Source organism: Sceloporus occidentalis, unplaced genomic scaffold, assembly GCF_023333645.1.
Source record: "Sceloporus occidentalis isolate IW3139 unplaced genomic scaffold, rSceOcc1.0.p SCAF_7, whole genome shotgun sequence".
NCBI classification, from domain to species: domain Eukaryota; kingdom Metazoa; phylum Chordata; class Lepidosauria; order Squamata; family Phrynosomatidae; genus Sceloporus; species Sceloporus occidentalis.
In genome coordinates this window covers 29,467,514-29,484,270 of record NW_028316987.1, presented here as the reverse complement: position 1 = coordinate 29,484,270, position 16,757 = coordinate 29,467,514, and the positions used below count along the sequence as shown (strand labels likewise).

The following is a 16,757-nucleotide window of genomic DNA, read 5'->3' as shown; positions in this document are numbered from 1 at the left end:
AACACCTCAGAAAAACTAGTCAAAGAACAAACAAGAACTCAGAAAAACCAAGCCAGCAATAAGAAGAACAAGGCAGGTCCACCAACAGGCAGTCGGAGGCCACAGGCAGCACCCAGGTGGGCAGGACGTTAGGACCCTCGTCTGCTGGAAATAAACGTATCACGGGTAAGAACCAACATTCTTTTTCCTAGCAGACAGGGTCATATCCTCCTGTATTCTGAGATTTACAAAAGCCCTCTCGAACTGAGAGGGAAGTGCTGCTAGGAGACTGTGGCCCCCGACACAATCTGTTGGAGGACCCTCCTTCCAAATGACGCCTCAGCGGACTGAGATACATCCAGTTTGTAATGTCTTATGAAGGTCAAAGGCGACTTCCAGTGGCCGCCCTGCAAATCTGTGACAGGGAGGAGCTAGTGGTCAGGGCCGCAGAGGTCAATGCACTCCTGGTTGAGTGTGCCATAACCCCCTCAGGTGGAGTGAGATCAAGAGCTCGGTAGCTCTCATTAATACCACCTACTCAGAGTCGAGACCGATCCACCTACTCAGAGTCGAGACCGATACCTTGCGCCCCAAAGAGCCCAGTTGAAACGAAATGAACAACGCCTCGGATGACCTGAAGCTTGAAGTCCTCTTGATGTAGATTTTGAGGGCTCTGCGCACATCCAATGTGTGCCAGGTCTTTTCCAAGTCCTTCTTAGGATTGGGGCAGAATGAAGGCAGGAGAATGTCCTGTGATACATGAAAGGCTGAGTTGACCTTAGGCATGCAGGTAGGGTCTGGATGAAGGCACACTGAGTCTGGCCTAAAAATACACAAGTCTTTACGTATCGACAGGGCCCCAGCTCTGACACCCATCTGGCGGAGGTAATGGCCATAAGGAAGATGACCTTGAAGGAGAGGTGTCTTAGGGAGGCCTCCCAAAGGGGCTCGAACGGCCCAACCGTCAGTGCCTTTAAGACCGTGTACAAGTCCCAAGTTGGATAACGATGTCTGATGGGCTGGGCCCTGTTGGAAACTCCCTTCAACAGTCTCTTAACGTGAGGATGGGCCGCCATTCTAGCCGCTCTCTTATGAAGCAGAACCGATGTGATGGCAGACACCTGCCTCCTAACCGTGTTGGGTCTGAGTCCCTTTTTAATGCCATCTTTCAGGAACTGTAGCAGGCCAGCCACTGAACCTGAAGCAGTCAATGTGAACTTGTCTAAAACTTGTCTTATGGTGGATTATATGATCAGTCAGACTAGAACCTGATCCAATCTGGACCTATGCCAGCTTCCACCCATTGGTTATAGCAATGAAGGTGATATTAAAGCGATTTTACTTGTAACAATGAAGACTTACCACGCTGAAAGAGGAATGTTAATGCCTGACCACCAACTAATATTACAGAACAATGTGCAGTTCTTCACTGGAACATCTGTGCACCTGTGTAAAATAAGACTAATTCCATGATTAGGCGAGGGAGACACTGGATTAACCTTTATCTCACAGACATTGGTGAGTCCATGCAGAAGCGTGGATGCACTCTGTGTTAACAGGGTCTGTTGTCAGAATTAAATGTGATTTCATCTGAGGATGAACTTGTCTAGAGGCTTAAAAAATTGCCCAACTCCATGTAGCAGACTATCATCAACCTATCAGTGATGGCGAACCTATGGCAGACATGCCAGAGGTGGCACTCAGAGCCCTCTCTGTGGGCACACATGCTGTCGCCCTAGCACAGAGTTTGCCAGAGTTTCTTACTAGAAAGCAAGAGGGATGTGGAACTTTGCAATAAATAAGTGGGGTCTGGGTTGCAGTTTGGGCACTCGGTCTGTAAAAGGTTCACCATCACTGACTTATAGGAAGGCTGAGGGGTCTCCTGGCTGAATGAACTGTTGATTAAGGAATCATGAAACGGTAACAGAGGGCTTGGCAAGGATAACCCTCTGGTATCTAATTTTGAGAGAATTTTCTCCACAAAAAAGATCTGTCAAAGAAAAACAAACCTAAATTTTATATAGTACAGTGGGCCCTCGATATGCACTGGAGTTGGTTTCAGGACTTTGCATGGATACCAAATCCATGGAAGCTCAAGTCACATAAAATATAATGGCATAGTAAAATGAAGTCTCTTATATAAAATAGTAAAATCACAGTTTGGTTTTTTTAATATATATATCTATAGATATAGATACACACACACACACACACACACACACACACACAAGCTGTGGGCATATATGGTTAGTGTAAGTCCCTATATGGAGCAATAGGGTATATTAAATCTGAGCACATATGCTAGCAGAACACAAGGCATAGGCACTAGGAAGTCGATTTTACCAGCCTCTGAAGGCAATAGACAATGGTGTTGTTTGGACCAGATGTTGCCATGAAAAAACCCAGTCAAGGGCATTAGATCTGGCAAAGGTTCCTTGGTGGCTGGAGAGAAAGGGCTCCTGGTACTCACCCCTGATCCTGTGTCTTCTGGTTGACTTGCCTATCTGACCTTGGCCCTGCTTCAGGCTGGGCAGAGGTGCTGCAGAGAAACTCTTTGCCATGGCTTTTGGCTGGCCTGTCCTCTGAACCCCGGCCCTAAACAGGCTGGGCAGAGATGCTGAGAAGGGAAGTTTCCACAACTTCTGGCCAGTTTCCTCACTGATCCCTGGCCCTAAACGGGCTGGGCAGAGGTGATGTGGAGAAACAGAAACATGGAGGGGACACCCCTCACCATCTGTTCCCACGGCTCCCATGTGCTGCAAAGCTGTTTACAGAAATCTTCTGTGCTCCCATGATGAAAGGGGGCAGCTTTGGAGGAAAGGAAGAGTCATGGCAAAGCCAAGACCTTTTTCCAATCCTGGGAGCCCTTGCCATATTAAGTCTTTCTTCATGCTTCCAAGGCAGCAAGAGAAAATGAAGAGAATAAAAGGACTGGAGTGGCTGTAGTGAAGAAGTTGCAGAGAAACAGCAAACACATCCTTCTGGGTCTCCCTCTGAAGCCGCTCCCTCTGTTGATCCGGCAGACCCTGAGCTAGGGAAGCCTGAGCTAAGGATGACCCTTCACCTGTGCTCTTAGGGTCCTCTGCCATAGCCACCACCAAGGAAGGGGGGGAAGGCAGGAGAGAGAAGAAGAAGGGAAGGCCAAGAAAACTCTCAAACCGCTTCGGTGAAAGGAAAAACTTCGCTGGCACAAAGAGACATGTCTTGCTAGGAGCGTAGGCAGGAACAAGACTGAGGCCCAGAGGGACTAGCTCCACCCTATATAGGGGGCCAGTCTTTGTTCTATTGTTCCTGCCTACAGGAGCAAATTGGGAGGAGCTAACCCAGAATACAGGAGGTTATGACCCTGTTGGGAAATGATACAGAAATAAAGAACTACAGCTACTATACACTAACAGCAGGTTTAAAGTCCTAAACAGTTGCACTTGATAACACCACAGACCTTCTTAAGAAAGATAATGTGCAAAGCAAGAATACATACAAAGTCTGGCCACTTTCTATAAAATCTAAGTGGTAACATAATCTAGAAATATACTTAACTGTCTGCTGCTGCCTCCCTCTCCCCAAAGACCCTTGCCTCAAGTATCTTCATGCTTCATAATCTTAATTCTCTGTGAGTCAGTCAAATCAACATGTTCCAAATGTCCTTCTCCTTGACTTTTGGGCAGCTTCTAGTGTTGGTCTGCTGCTGCTAGGGTTACCCCTGTGGGAGATCCTGGTGCAAGGTCCAGTCTCCTTGCTTGGGACAGGAGGGTGGGGAGTCTGGCTAGACATCCTTCCATTTTCCAAAGCATTATCTTTTATGGACTTTATCTGCTGACAATAAGGATGTGTTTCAAGCTGGGAAGCAGCCAATGAAACTGTAATAGTCAGAGGGAGATAACAAGTAGGGAGACAGCTGTATCACCATGAGAGACAGAAGAGCCATATGGTGTTGGTTATCTCTACACAAACCCTCAGTTTATATAGCCTGGTCAGTTATGGTGACAGGCCCCCAGGTTTAAAATGATGCTAGTGAGTATCAGGCCAAGGAAAGGAAAACCCAACATTTAATACAGTACTTGATTGTACTTACCTGGCTTGTAACATAGAGAATAGGATTACTGCACCTGAGGGCGGGGTAATCTTTCCCAGCTTTGTACAGCAGCAGATGAGACCTGGGAGGAAGGGAGGTGAGAATGTAATGGAGCACTGGAAATCCAACTTCCTTTGTCAGATGTTCTGTCTCAGATGGAGGAGGGGAGTTAAGTGTGTGTATATTAACACTGGGTGCCTGGAACAGGGAAGACAACCTGCTGTTGTACCACCACCTAACTGCCAAACTGTCTTCCTTCCTGAGCTGTTCTTAACAGTGGTACTGGAGTCCCCTAGGCTTATTGAGGTAGAAGACATTGAAATCCATACTGAGGTTGCTGTATCAGGAGTAAAGCCATAAACATTTTGGAAAGCGATGGAGGGGAAATTGCCCCCCCCCCCTCGGTTTTTTCGAAAACTTTCAGAAAGAATTTTTTTTCAGAAAGATTTTCAAAAGAATTGGACAAATGCAATGTCAACCCCCCCTCCCCCTTTTTAGATTGAAAATCATCTTGTTACTTTCTTGTCATTCATTATATACATCTTTGGCAGAAAAATGCCATGTTTGAGATATTAAAAGTACACTGCATTCAGAATATAATTGGAAATTAACATTTTTTACAAATTTATTTTATGCTACAAACGGAGCTAAAGGTCCTCAACTATAAGGAACACCTGAACTATAACTAGCCTCTCTGGTTTTGCTAGTCATTAAAGAAGGCAAAAATGCAAAAAATAAAATTCAAACCCTCCATAAACTTTAGTTAAACACATTCATTTATATAAAGATAAAAGAGAAAATGAAATTAAGACCAGCAATTGTTATGATCTGATACTGTGCACAGACATGTCTTCCCCTTTCATCTTTTTAAAAAAATCATTTGGAGGCGATAAATACATCTATACCTTGTCTTAAATATTATTATTAATCATTTTAAAACAACTAATTTGTTGGATTTTTCCACAAAAATGTGTGTGTGGGGGGGTTTCCAAGCCTTCACATCATTAGTCAGGAGCAGCTCAAGCTTTCACATTCTCTATGACAACCATGGGACTGTTCCAGGTGGTTTCCCACCCCACACATGCTGCAGGACACACGCTAAACCTAGTTTTCTATGCTCAATGAAAAGACAGCAATCCAGGTGTGGATGAACTTTCAACAGTTCTATTGATATAGACAGATTACAAACTGGTCTGGTTTACGCTCACTGGAGTTTGGGAATTTTAGCAGAGATGGATGGGGGCAGGGACCAAGTTGAGGTATTTTGCCATAGGAGAGTGATGGATCAGAATAGTTTCCTGATGGCTCTTGGGAGTTTCTTGTCACTTTGGCAGGGAACTGTGCTGAAGCTGACCTCTAGAATGAGGATAGTAGATACAACCATTCCTGAGGATTATTTGCTAGCTGGTGGCAATGAAAGAACAGGTTGCTTAACTGTAACTGTTCTTTGGGTGATCATCCAAGACCTCAGACACATGAATCTGATGTGCACCTGCACAGAGTAACTCAGATAACTCCTATAACTACAGGAGATCAATTCTGGCAATAGCCATACTCCCACCCACCCTAAATTGTGCATGCATCTGCATTTCCATTCTCTGTCTCAGTTCCTGTACAATGCATTGTACAAAGGAAAGGAAATGACTACGTCAGCAAAGTAAACCGCTCAAAGCAGAATGAAGGGTGAGTTAACAGATTACCACTCCAAGAATGAGTTACAGGTAAGCAACTTGTTCTTCTTTGTAGTATCTGTGATTCACATAAATGTGTGACTGTCAACTTAAGATAGTGTCTGATAAATCATGGAAAGACAGAAGACAAAACAGCCTAGCCAAAGCTTGCTGCAGTATGAGCTCCCACATCCCACCTGTAGTAGTGGATCAATGTACAAGATTGTAACTAGGTAGCTCCTTTGCATGTACAGTGGGCCCTTGTTATCCACTGGGGTTTGGTTCCAGCCCCCCGCCCCCGAGGATAACAAAATCCGTGGATGCTCAAGTCCTATTAAATATGATGGAAAAGGAAAATGCTATCTCTAACATGAAAATGAACGTTGGTACTTATCCATGATATGTTAATTTCCAGCAAACAAGGGTCCTAACATCCTGTATACTGGGGTTAGCTCCTCCCAATTTGCTCCTGTAGGCAGGGACTAAGAAACAAAGAACCGGCCCTTATACAGGGAGGAGCTAGCCCCTTGGGCCTCAGTCAATGACAAGCCAAGCGAGTAGTAAGGTAAAACCAAGGAACTGAAACTTATTAACATAAGCTAAAACCGTTTAGGATTGTCATCAGAACTCATCAAACAAAAACTCACCTAATTCAAACCAACAGTCAAGACAAGGCAGGTCTGCCTACAGGTACAGTCGGAGGCCGCAAGGAAGGAACCTACGGGAAGGGTGTTAGGATCCTTGTCTGCTGGAAATGAACGTATCACGGATAAGTACCAACGTTCGTTTTCCCAGCAGACAGGGCCGTAACATCCTGTACACTGGGATTTACAAAAGCCCTCTCAATCAGGGAGGGAAGGTGCTGCTATGAAGCTGAGGTCCCCGACACAACCTGCTGGAGGACCTTCCTTCCAAATGCCGCCTCGGTGGATTGAAATAGGTCTAGCTTGTAGTGCCTTATGAAGGTAGACGGCGACTTCCATGTGGCCACCCTGCAAATTTCTGACAGAGAGGCACTCGTGATCAAGGCCGCTGAGGTTCACGCACTCCTGGTTGAGTGTGCCATAACCCCCTCAGGGGGAGGGAGGTTTAGAGTCCGGTAGGCCTCCTCAATACATGTCCCAATTCACTTGTTCAGAGTAGAAACTGACACCTTACGCCCCAAGGAACCCGGGCGAAAGGAGATAAACAAGGCCTCGGATGATCTGAAGGCTGCAGTTCTCTTGATGTAGGTCTGCGCACATCCAACGTGTGCCAGATTTTTTCCAAGTCCTTCTTGGGGTTTGGACAGAAGGAAGGTAGGAGAATGTCCTGGGACACATGAAAAGCTGAACTGACCTTTGGCACAAAGGTGGGGTCCGGGTGGAGGCACACCAAGTCCGGCCTAAAAATGCATAAGTCTTTACACATCGACAGGGCTCCAAGCAATGGCCGTGAGGAAGATGACCTTTAGATAAGGTGTTTGAGGGAAGCCTCTCGAAGGGGTTCGAATCGTCCAACTGTCAAACCCTTTAGGACCATATATAAGTCTCAAGTTGGAAAAATGATGTCTGGTGGGCTGGGCCCTGTTGTAAACTCCCCTCAACAGTCTCTTAATTAGAGAATGAGATGCTATCCTGATCGCTCTCTTATGGGGCAAGATTGACGTGATGGCAGACACCTGGCTCCTCACCGTGTTGGGCCTGAGGCCCTTCTTTATGCCATTTTGTAGAAGCTATAGCAGGTCACCCACTGAAAACCTGAGGCAGTTGATGCGCTTCAGCCTACACCATCTCTTGAGGGACTTAAACGTGGCCTCGTAAATCCAGCTGGTAGCCGCGCGCCTGGAGGCCAGAATAGAGCCCTAGATTTCATCTTATTGTCACTTCTGCGACCCCCCGGCAGGGACTTCTTTTTATCCCTATCTTTGACAAGGACCTCATCAAGTGACTCCCCAGACAGCTTCGTTCCCAGGAAGGGTGTGAAAGCCAGGTTGTGTTTTGACTTGGAATCGACGTTCCAGTTTTTTGCTATTGGAATTTATACTTTTTTTAAAAAAAAATTCAAGCCATGGATGCTCGAATCCGTGGATAAGGCGGGCTGTAGTGGCACATTGTGTAGAAAAGTTGTGGAAGACAGGACAGTCCTTGTGAAATGACATTGGCATGGCGCAGTGATCACTCCTACCCCGTGCTGCACCATCTGGGATGGCACAGAGGGAGCAGGCACAGGGTTGGCGCAGGTGAGTGAAGCGTGCATGAGGAAGCACTGCCTCCCCGCACCAGGTGACACCACTGTGTCATTCACAGATATAGCCATGTTAGTCTGGAGAATCATTATGCAAAAGATTCTTGTATCACTTTTGAGACTAACTGAAATAGAAAAGTTGGTAGCATGAGCTTTAGTAGGGTTTACTTGTTCAGATGCATGGAGTGGTCTACAAAAGCTCATGCTACCAAGTTCTCTCTTTCAGTCAGTCTCAAAAGTGATACAAGAATCCTCTGCATAATGATTCTCCAGACTAACATGGCTATGTCTTTGAATTCTTAATTAGTAGGACAAAGCTGGTATGAAAATCTGATCAAACACAGGATGCCAACAAAGAAATCTTTCTTCTCAGTCACTTCTCACTCTCTGTACAGAGTTGTCCAGAAAAGCTATCTTGATCAAGGGCCTATTACACTCTGGCCACCAAGAACAGAATGCAAACTACTACACCACCTGCTGTAAAGAATTTGCAAGACACTTTACAAACAAAATCATATAGATCCATTCTGACTTTAATACTGCATCTTAAACTTTGGCCTCTGCTTGTCTTATGTTACTGGATACATTTCAGATCTAGTAGCACTTGTCTTTAAGGAAAAGACAACATACAAAGTTGCACAGCAATGTCTGGTTAGAACTATAATAGCCATGTTGCCACAGGTACTATCCCAAATTGCTGCTGTTATATGCTTTTTGATGGATCAAATGGATAAACTGAAATGGCACACTTAATGCCCCAAATATTCTGCACTTGGAGCTATCTTAACAGTCAACTAAACAAAACAAAAAAAATTCTTTAAACAGGACCCTCTGAAATTTAAAAACGTGAATGAGGGAGCTCTGACAATACTGTCCTGAGAAATGGGATGAGAAATTTGTATAAACAATATATTATAGCAATATATTGTCAAAAACTCTCTATATGCAAGAATCCAAAGCATATTGAGGATAATAACTTATTAAGCGTTCATCCCTCAACATTCCTATTAAATTTATATGATCATTTTTGATAGCGGGGAAGAGGTAAATGACCATAAATTACCCATTTCAACTCCTATGATAGATGCACACAGATTTAAAATAAGAATCCAAATTATAAATAGCCTTTCATGACAGGTGAACATGGATGCAATGCAATTTTTAAACACAAGTTAAAGTCCTGATAAAATAAAGAACGGTAAAGACAAGGATTTATATTGTACAATAATGAAAATGAAAACGGGAAAGGACTATTACAAGCACAAAGAGACTGCCTTTTTAGTGACATACCAAGTGTAGGAATAAAATCCTATAAACAAGCCACAAAAAAGTTGTAGATGTGGGTTGCAAAACTTACAAGCAGTATAATAATAATAATAATAATAATAATAAAATTTTATTTCTATACCGCTATTCCAGCGATCACAGCGGTGTACATCAAAGAGTAAGACAATTGAAACATTAGCATGAAATAATACAAAGTTAATAATTAAGAACAGTAAAAACTAACAACACCCTATACAAGTGGCTGTGTAGAATGGAATACACAAAAACATTGCCACGGGGAAGAGAATGACCACAAGGCTCACGGGGGGAAAGCCTGGCGGAACAAAAAAGTCTTCAAGTTCTTCTTGAAAGCATCGAGGGAGGTAGAAGTACGGAGCTCATTGGGGAGGGAGTTCCAGAGCTGGGGCTGAAATAGAGAAAGCCCTCTGAGCTGATACATATCGAGCGTCTGGAACTCTTAAAAGATGTCTTTCACCCGACCTGAGAGTGCGGGGCGGATTGTATGGGGAGAAGCGGTCCTCCAAGTACCCTGGGCCCAAGCCATTTAGGGCTTTATAGGTGATAACCAACACCTTGTATTTGGCCCGGAAGCGAATAGGCAGCCAATGGAGATCTTTTAGGACTGGTGTTATATGGCTGGCCCTGGAACATCCAAAACAAATTGCAGGCTGCATCTCCTCTATCCAAAATGCTTGAGGCTAGAAGTGCTTTCGATTTCAGATTTTTCTGGGTTTTGGAATACTTATATTGGTATATGTGTACATAATAAGATAACTTGGAGATGGGAACCAAGTCTAAACACAAAATTCCATATACATCTTGTAGACATATCCTGGATGTAATTTTAGACAGTATTTTTAATAATTTTGTACATGAAACAAAGTTTGTGTGCACTGAACTATGAAAAGGTAAAGGTGTCACTATCCCAGCCACCCATAAAAATAGTTTTGATATTTGGAGTATTTCAGATTTTGGAATTTTGGACTCAAAATATAAAGTTGATCAGTAGTATTATTCCGAGGACACAACGTACTCTTGCTTTCTGTAGCTCTATAGTTTCTGAACAAACTCTGCGCAGGCAGAGAAAACCCATATGAGCGAGTCACAGAAACCACGAGAAAGAACCCCTGGCTTAGAGATTCTTCTGGACACTATCATGTTACCTATCAAGACATAGTTGATTACAAGGCTTCTCTATTTCAGCTGCTTCAACAAATGAGCTCCTTTCTGCAGGAACTGCCCTTGATATAACCAGTCATGAGCCATTTGCAGACCTACATTCAGAGCCAATTGCAAATCCACTCAGAATGCTAGTGATAAAGTTAAATTTGAAAAAGAAAATTCAAAGAACAGATTGGAGATTACCTGAATATTTATTATCAGAACCAGAAGTTGTTAAAAGAACAAAAAAATGATTAAAGATTTTTTCAAAGAAAATATGGATAAGAGGGTAAGTATGGAGATAGTTTGGGATGCAGCAAAAGCAGTATTTAGAGGTGTTTTTATTCAACAAAATAGTAGGGAGGAGAAAACAAACAGAAAAGATCACTAAAATTAATGTATTATTGAAAGAGGAAGAGGAGAAATTAAAACTTGATTTGGGTAATAAAGAAATAAAAAAGAAAATTCAATTATTACAAAAACAATTAGACTCAGTATTAATTCAAGAAACTGGAGATAAAGGCCAAATTAAATAACTTGGAATCCGCAAACAAACAAGGGAAATGGCTATTTATGAAACTCAGAAAAGAAGAAGAAAGATGCACAATAAACAGGATTAGAGAGGAAGGAGTAATCCATCCACAACAAGAAAAAATCAAGGAATGTTTTCAGAATTTTTACACAAAATTGTATGAAGAACAGGAAATTGAAACAGACAAAATTGAACAATATATAGAGGATCTCCAAGAAGCAAAAGTAACCGAAGAGCAGTTTGTAAATTTGAACAATATGATTACAAAAACAGAAATAATAAATGCAATGCTACAGTACGCAAATCTCCAGGACCAGATGGATTTACGGCTTTATTTTATAAAACATTTCAAGAAGAATTGATCACACCCTTACAGAAAACAATGAATGATATACTGAAAAATGGAATATCGGAATCATGGAAAGACGTGAATATAGCAGTTATCGCCAAAAGCAGTAAAGATAGGGAAGACCCGACAAATTTCAGATCCATCTCCCTCCTAAATCAAGATTACAAAATATTCACAACAGTTTTGGTGAACAGAATACAAAATTATCTGAAAGATTGGATTGGAGAAGACCAAAGAGGTCTCATCCCCAAAAGGCAAATGAAGGACATGTTAGGTATATATTGACTATATTAGAATATTATGAAAGTCATATTAACAACAAACTTGGATTGGTATTAATTGATTTTGAAAAAGCTTTCGATGCGGTTAATTGGCAACTTCTGTATAAAATTTTAGACAAATTAAATTTAGGGTTGAATTATACCAATTGGATAAAACAAATTTATAACTGTCTATTATCCCCTCTGTTGTAAGCCACCCGGATTCCCAGTCTTGTGGGGCTTGTTGTTTTTATTGTTGTGTATTGTACAAACTTTGTTGTTACCTGCCTCGATCCCCAAAATGGAAGAGGCTGGATATAAATAAATATTTTATTATTTATTATTATTTATTATAAGAGAGAGAGGTGTAATTTACACCAATTTAAGAAATCTTCTTTGATTTTTCCCACCAACTCTTAGTATAATTGTTCTCAAATAATTCGTTTGATTTACCCGATATTACTATCCCCAAGTATCTCACTTGTTTCTGTATCTCATTTGTACTTTTATATCAGTTAGATTTTTTCTGTGAATTCATATTTTTTGTGATGATTGCAGATTTTTTCAGATTGATTTTGCAACCGCTAATCCTTCCAAAATCTTCCAATGTAGTCATTAGATTTCCTGCACTATCTATGGGGTTCTCTAAATTTACAATCAAATCATTGGCATAGGCTTTTACTTTATACTCACATTTTTTTAATTTTTACACCTTTAAACTTCTCTGTCAGAGTGCTCTGGTGCCACAATAAACTATAGTTCCCAGAATTCCATAGCCCTGAGCCATGGCAGTTAAAATGGTGCCAAACTGGATTATTTCTGAAGTGTGGATGCAGACTACGTTTCATTGAAAACCACTTTTACATTTGCATTACTTTAAAATCTATTCATACAAGAGCAAAGGTGGTTAGTACATTAACTACTGAAAACATTTCTTCCATATTTTTACCCAGCTACTTTTATATCGCATACTTGCTTGAAAATAAATTCTAATGAAGAAAGGAGTACTGCTAAATGACAATCCTAAGTGTTAAAACACAGAAGGTATGCTAGGCTGCATCTGATAAAATGGGTAACAGATTGTAATAAATTTGTTAGTTCTTATAGTGTCATAGATTATTGCTTTTTCTGTAACAGCCTAATACAGCTTGTCTCTCTGGAAAATGCTACAGCTATTCACAGCCAAACGTTAACTCTTTAAAATATGGTAGTTATGCTATAAAATCCAGTTGTTTCTTCCAAAGGCCATCTTTTACAAACCACTACCTCTCTATGAAAGAACTAGACAAGATCATAAAGAGTAAAAATATACAACTGAGCACTAAAGTTAGAATAGTCCAAGCCATTACATTTATTCCCCATCACCATGCACATCTATGAAAGCTGGACAATAAAGAAGGCAGATTGGAGGAAAATGAATTAATTTGAGATGTGGTGTGAGAGAAGAGTGCTGAAGATACTGTGGACAGCCAAAAGGGCAACCAAATTGGTCCCAGAACAAATCAAACCTGACCTCTCCCTGGAGGCCGAGATGACCAAACTGGGACTGTACTACTTTGACCGCATCATGAGAAGGCACAACCCATTAGAAAAGACAATACTAGTAAAGATAGAGAGTGGTTGAAAGAGAGGAAGACTGCACACCAGATGACTTGACTCAATCAGGGAGGTTACAGGCCTGGATCTTCAGGACCTAAACAGCAGTGGAGGTTTGGAGATGTCTCATCCACAGAGTTGTCATGAGTTGGGTGGACCCAAGGTCAGTTAACAGCAACAAATCTCTTTTACCTTCATATACCAAATAAAAGTTTCAGAATATAAAATGAAGTTAAATTGTGTTTTATAAAAATGTTAACTTTTCACACATGTAATTATTAATTTTTCAATTGTAAATAATTTTATATGGAACAGTCCAATATTTGGATTCAGCTTCCCTAAAAGTTTACTTAGGCAACCTGCCATTCAATCACTTTTATAGCCTGATCTTAACCACATTTACTTATAAATTTGAGGAAACTTATTTTCCAATTAAGTTACAGTGTTGAGGCTGCCAATTTACTGTACCATTTCAATCAATAGTGCTTACTTCCAAGTCCATGCACACATAGCAAAAGTGTGTTAATAAAGCAACCTCAAAGTTGAAACCTAAGAAAGCTTTCCTCTCGATAAATTTGGTTAGGCGTGTAGTCTGAATGGGTGTTAACGAACAGCCTTTCTATTGTGCCACCCAATTATGTAAAGGCCCCATCTAGTCAACCTTCATTCTAACGCTGCCACCAATTTATGTGACGCACAACCTTTCTATTGTGGCAGGTGCTTGGGACTATTTTTTATCCCTCTGCTGCCACCCGTGTTTTGTAATATGAGTAGCGTGGTATTAACTCAAGTCCAGGCGTGTCCTCCTTGAATCAAACAAATAAACTTTATTTACAAGAAGGTTTAACAGTGTTGGTTTTAATATAATATCTTATGTAATTGTTACTTTCTACTTTGTTACAGTTATCGTTGGTTTTATAAATCTTTAGCTAAATCACCAGTTTCTTATAACTAAGAGTCACTCAATCCTTCTATTAAGTTCCTCTTTTAAAATTAGACCTAACAGTCACCAAAGCTAACACTATCCCACAGGATATAACACTCCAGCCACTCCCTTTCCTAGAGTCCTGGAAGTGAAACGGTAGGGAGCCCTTTACCACTCTGACTCTACCCCTAACCGTCCTTCTCTATCCCTGGAACCCACACTCTCAGGATTCCAAGCCCCAACTGACTATTCCCTCAGGAACTCATGGAATCCAGTCCTCTCTTGGACTCAACTGTTCCCTCAACTGTCAAATCCCAACTGTCACCCAACTGTCTCCTAATGGACTCTCTCCTCTATTAGCCCGAAATTTTCAAAAGTCCCAGCCCACATCCTATTGGCTGGTCTTCAGCTGCCTTCTGATTGGTCAGCTGGGTGTTCTGTGCACCACACACCTTCCCCCTTTAATAGATTGATTGACACACATAACCAACCGGTTATGTTGGTCAATGAATTCCCAGTTATAAATTATAATTACCCATTTATCAATATTATCTATGACATCATATAAACACCAGGTTATACATATAATATATTTTATATACTTGTTTTATCAATAACCATTACCAACTTAAGTGTCTATGGGATTTTTCTATGTTTCCTTTTTAGACATATGTCTAGTATCAATTCTACCTGTTATAACAACTTACCATACTTTTCTTATAAGTTTAGCATATTATAACCATAACCCATATCACCTGTTAGGTGTTAACACTCTAATAACCTTTTCTCCCAACTTCAGATCCTTTGTATGTTCCATTTAAATGTTTTTATCAAACATATTCAATCTTCTAACTCTCTCTCTTACTGGATTAAAGATTTGGTTAGGAGTGCAGTCTGAATGGGTTCGCAGCACATAAGGTAAGAGTGAAAAATTTCATTCTAAACTAAACATATTTAAAGAATTTGGGCTGTAATTAAACTCTAGATTTGAAAAGTTATAAGTTCTCTAGAAGAATCTAATTCTATCTTTAATATTTTAGTCTGTTAGGCAAGCAATTATCCTTTTCAAGTCTTTAGGTAAAGTACCCTGTATTCTACTGTGGAATAAAAAAAATGGAACGTTGGTACTTACCTGATCTACATCCCTTTCCAACAGAGAAGGTCCGAGCATCCTTAACATTGGGTAGCCCCGCCCACTGGCACCTGGTAGGCAGGGAGAGACAAAGCACAAAAACCAGGGGGCTGACCCCACCTCTATAGGCAGAGCGACCCCGAGGAACCCCAGTCAATGACCAGCCAAACTGCTAGGGCCCCACCAGAATCAACTATCATTAACCTATTTGTTTCTATGTTTTTACAGGATGACAGGAACACCCGTTAAACTGTGGTCTATTAAACATAAACAGAGTCTCAAATTTTTAGACAAAATTATTGTCCGCTAACGCCAGCAGGAGAACAGGGTGGGGAGGATGCTCGGACCTTCTCTGCTGGAAAGGGACGTATATCAGGCAAGTACCAACATTCCATTTTTCAGCAGAGAAGGAGCCGAGCCTCCTTAACATTGAGTTTTACAAAAGCCACCCCCAACTAGGGAGGGCCTGCTGGCATGGAGGGCAAGTCAGCGACAATCTGTTGTAACACCCTACAGCCAAAAGCCGCCTCAGCTGACTGAAAAGTGTCCAGCTTATAGTGCTTGACTAAGGTAGAGGGTGACTTCCACGTGGCCACCCTACATATCTCTGCCAGAGGTGCATTGGTAGACAGCGCTGCGGAGGTAGCCACGCTCCTAGTGGAGTGGGCAGTGATGCCCTCGGGGGGGCTGAGGCCTAGGGGCCTATAACATGAGGCAATGCGCTCTCTGATCCATCTGGCAAGGGTAGAGACTGAGACCTTTTTACCCTTGGATCTCGGTTGAAATTAGACGAACAGGGCTTCGGATTTCCTGAAGGCCGCTGTTCTCTTGAGGTAGATTTTGATAGCTCTGTGCACATCTAGGGTGTGTCATATCTTTTCTAAATCTTTGACTGGACAAGGGCAGAAGGATGGCAAAACAATGTCCTGAGACGTATGGAAAACCAAATTCACTTTCAGAATGAAGGTCAGATCCGGCCGAAGCAGGACAGAGTCTGGTCTGATGAGACAGAGCTCTTTTCTGACCGACAGGGTGCTGATCTTTGAGACGCATCAAGCTGACGTCACCGCTGTTAAAATCAGAGTTTTGAAAGTCAGGAATTTGAGAGATGCCTCTCTCAGTGGCTCGAACAGATGTATCGTCAGCGCCTTCAAGATCTTATGAAGGTCCCAAGACGGGAATCGGTGTCTTGTTGGAGGCGCCCTGTTGGAAACTCCCTTGAATAGCCTGCGAATGTGGGGATGACTGGACATCTTGGCAGCCTCTTCGTGTGGCAGGATAGACATGATTGCCACCACTTGTCTCTTGACTGTGTTAGGGCGGAGGCCCTGGTCAAAACCGTCTTGGAGAAATTGTAGGAGGGTGGGGACCATGACCCGAACGAAGTCCCTCTTCTTCCGTTTACACCATCTATGAAAAGCCCTGGACATGTATTTGTAAATCTTGACAGTCGACGGCTGCCTGAACGCCTGGATGGAATCAATCACTTCTGTAGAGTAGCCATAACCGGTTAGCATGCGACGCTCAATCTCCAAGCGTGAAGTTGAAGCCAGGCTGGGTCTGGG

General features: G+C 42.0%; 1 protein-coding gene across 7 annotated transcripts in view; it reads right to left on the bottom strand.

The window, feature by feature from the left end:
• The window catches only part of LOC149309467 (histone-lysine N-methyltransferase EZH2), a 204,488-nt gene that overhangs the window by 174,899 nt on the left and 12,832 nt on the right, over window positions 1-16,757 (bottom strand). For 3 of the 7 annotated variants that reach the window (XM_089532509.1, XM_089532507.1, XM_089532508.1), the window contains exon 2: window positions 4,055-4,136. The exons of 1 other annotated variant lie outside the window; for it this stretch is intronic. In XM_089532509.1, the coding sequence (XP_089388635.1) occupies window positions 4,055-4,136 (82 nt within the window). Of the gene's footprint in view, window positions 1-4,054; window positions 4,140-16,757 lie in introns of those variants that run through there. 3 more of the 7 variants (XM_089532510.1, XM_089532511.1, XM_089532512.1) reach the window with 2 other exon arrangements.